Source organism: Corvus brachyrhynchos, unplaced genomic scaffold (genome assembly GCF_000691975.1).
Source record: "Corvus brachyrhynchos isolate BGI_N302 unplaced genomic scaffold, ASM69197v1 scaffold537, whole genome shotgun sequence".
Classification (NCBI taxonomy): Eukaryota; Metazoa; Chordata; class Aves; order Passeriformes; family Corvidae; genus Corvus; species Corvus brachyrhynchos.
Genome location: NW_008239053.1, coordinates 41603 through 42662, shown reverse-complemented (window position 1 = coordinate 42662; position 1060 = coordinate 41603). Strand labels below are relative to the sequence as shown.

At 52.9% G+C, this 1060-nt stretch overlaps 1 protein-coding gene across 1 annotated transcript in view; it reads left to right on the top strand.

Annotated features, from left to right (window-relative positions):
- LOC108447861 (sodium/glucose cotransporter 2-like) overlaps positions 1-1060 on the top strand; it is a gene marked incomplete at its 5' end in the record, with an annotated part of 10929 nt that overhangs the window by 210 nt on the left and 9659 nt on the right. Inside the window, one exon of the mRNA XM_017739069.1 lies at positions 816-1015. Coding sequence (XP_017594558.1) covers positions 816-1015 — 200 coding nt within the window. The remainder of the gene's footprint in view (positions 1-815; positions 1016-1060) is intronic.

Sequence of the window (1060 nt, the reverse complement as noted above, 5' to 3'; positions counted from 1 at the left end):
ATACTGGTCCATACTGGTCCATACTGGTCCATACTGGTCACTGGGAGGAGGCACCGCCTGCTCTCCAAAACCACCCCCAACCCCCAAACTGGTTTATACTGGTCCATCCTGCTTTCTACTGGTTTCTACCGGTTTCTACTGGTTTTTACTGGTCTTTAATGGTTTATACTGGTTTATACTGATTTATACTGGTTTATACTGATTTATACTGGTTTATACTGGTTTATACTGGTCTTTACTGGTTTATACTGGTCGTGGGCCATACTGGGAGGGAGTACCACCTCCAGTACCACCCCCAAACCCCATCCTGGTTTCTACTGGTTTTTACTGGTTTATACTTGTCTTTACTAGTTTATACTGGTTTATACTGGTCTTCACTAGTTTATACTGGTTTATACTGGTTCATACTGGTCGTGGGCCATACTGGGAGGGAGCACCACCCACTCTCCAGTACCACCCCCAAACCCCATCCTGGTTTCTACTGGTTTATACTGGTTCATATTGGTTCATACTGGTTCTTACTGGTCCATACTGGTCCATACTGGTTTCCGGCAGCTCTGGGCGCCGTGGGGGGCTACCAGGGCTTGCTGGAGCGTTACCCCTTATACTGGTTTATACTGGTTTATACTGGTCTTCAATGGTTTATACTGGTTTATACTGGTTCATACTGGTCGTGGACCATACTGGGAGGGAGCACCACCCACTCTCCAGTACCACCCCCAAACCCCATCCTGGTTTCTACTGGTTTATACTGGTTCATATTGGTTCATACTGGTTCTTACTGGTCCATACTGGTCCATACTGGTTTCCGGCAGCTCTGGGCGCCGTGGGGGGCTACCAGGGCTTGCTGGAGCGTTACCCCCTGGCCCTGCACCCCAACGCCTCCGGGCCCTGCGGGCAGCCCCGGCCCGACGCCTTCCACCTCCTGCGTCATCCCAGTACCGGGGACCTGCCCTGGCCCGGCCTCGTGCTGGGACTGGGAATCATCTCGGCCTGGTACTGGTGCACCGACCAGGTGGGACTGGGAGCGACTGGGAGGGGATTGGGGGGGGCTGGGGGG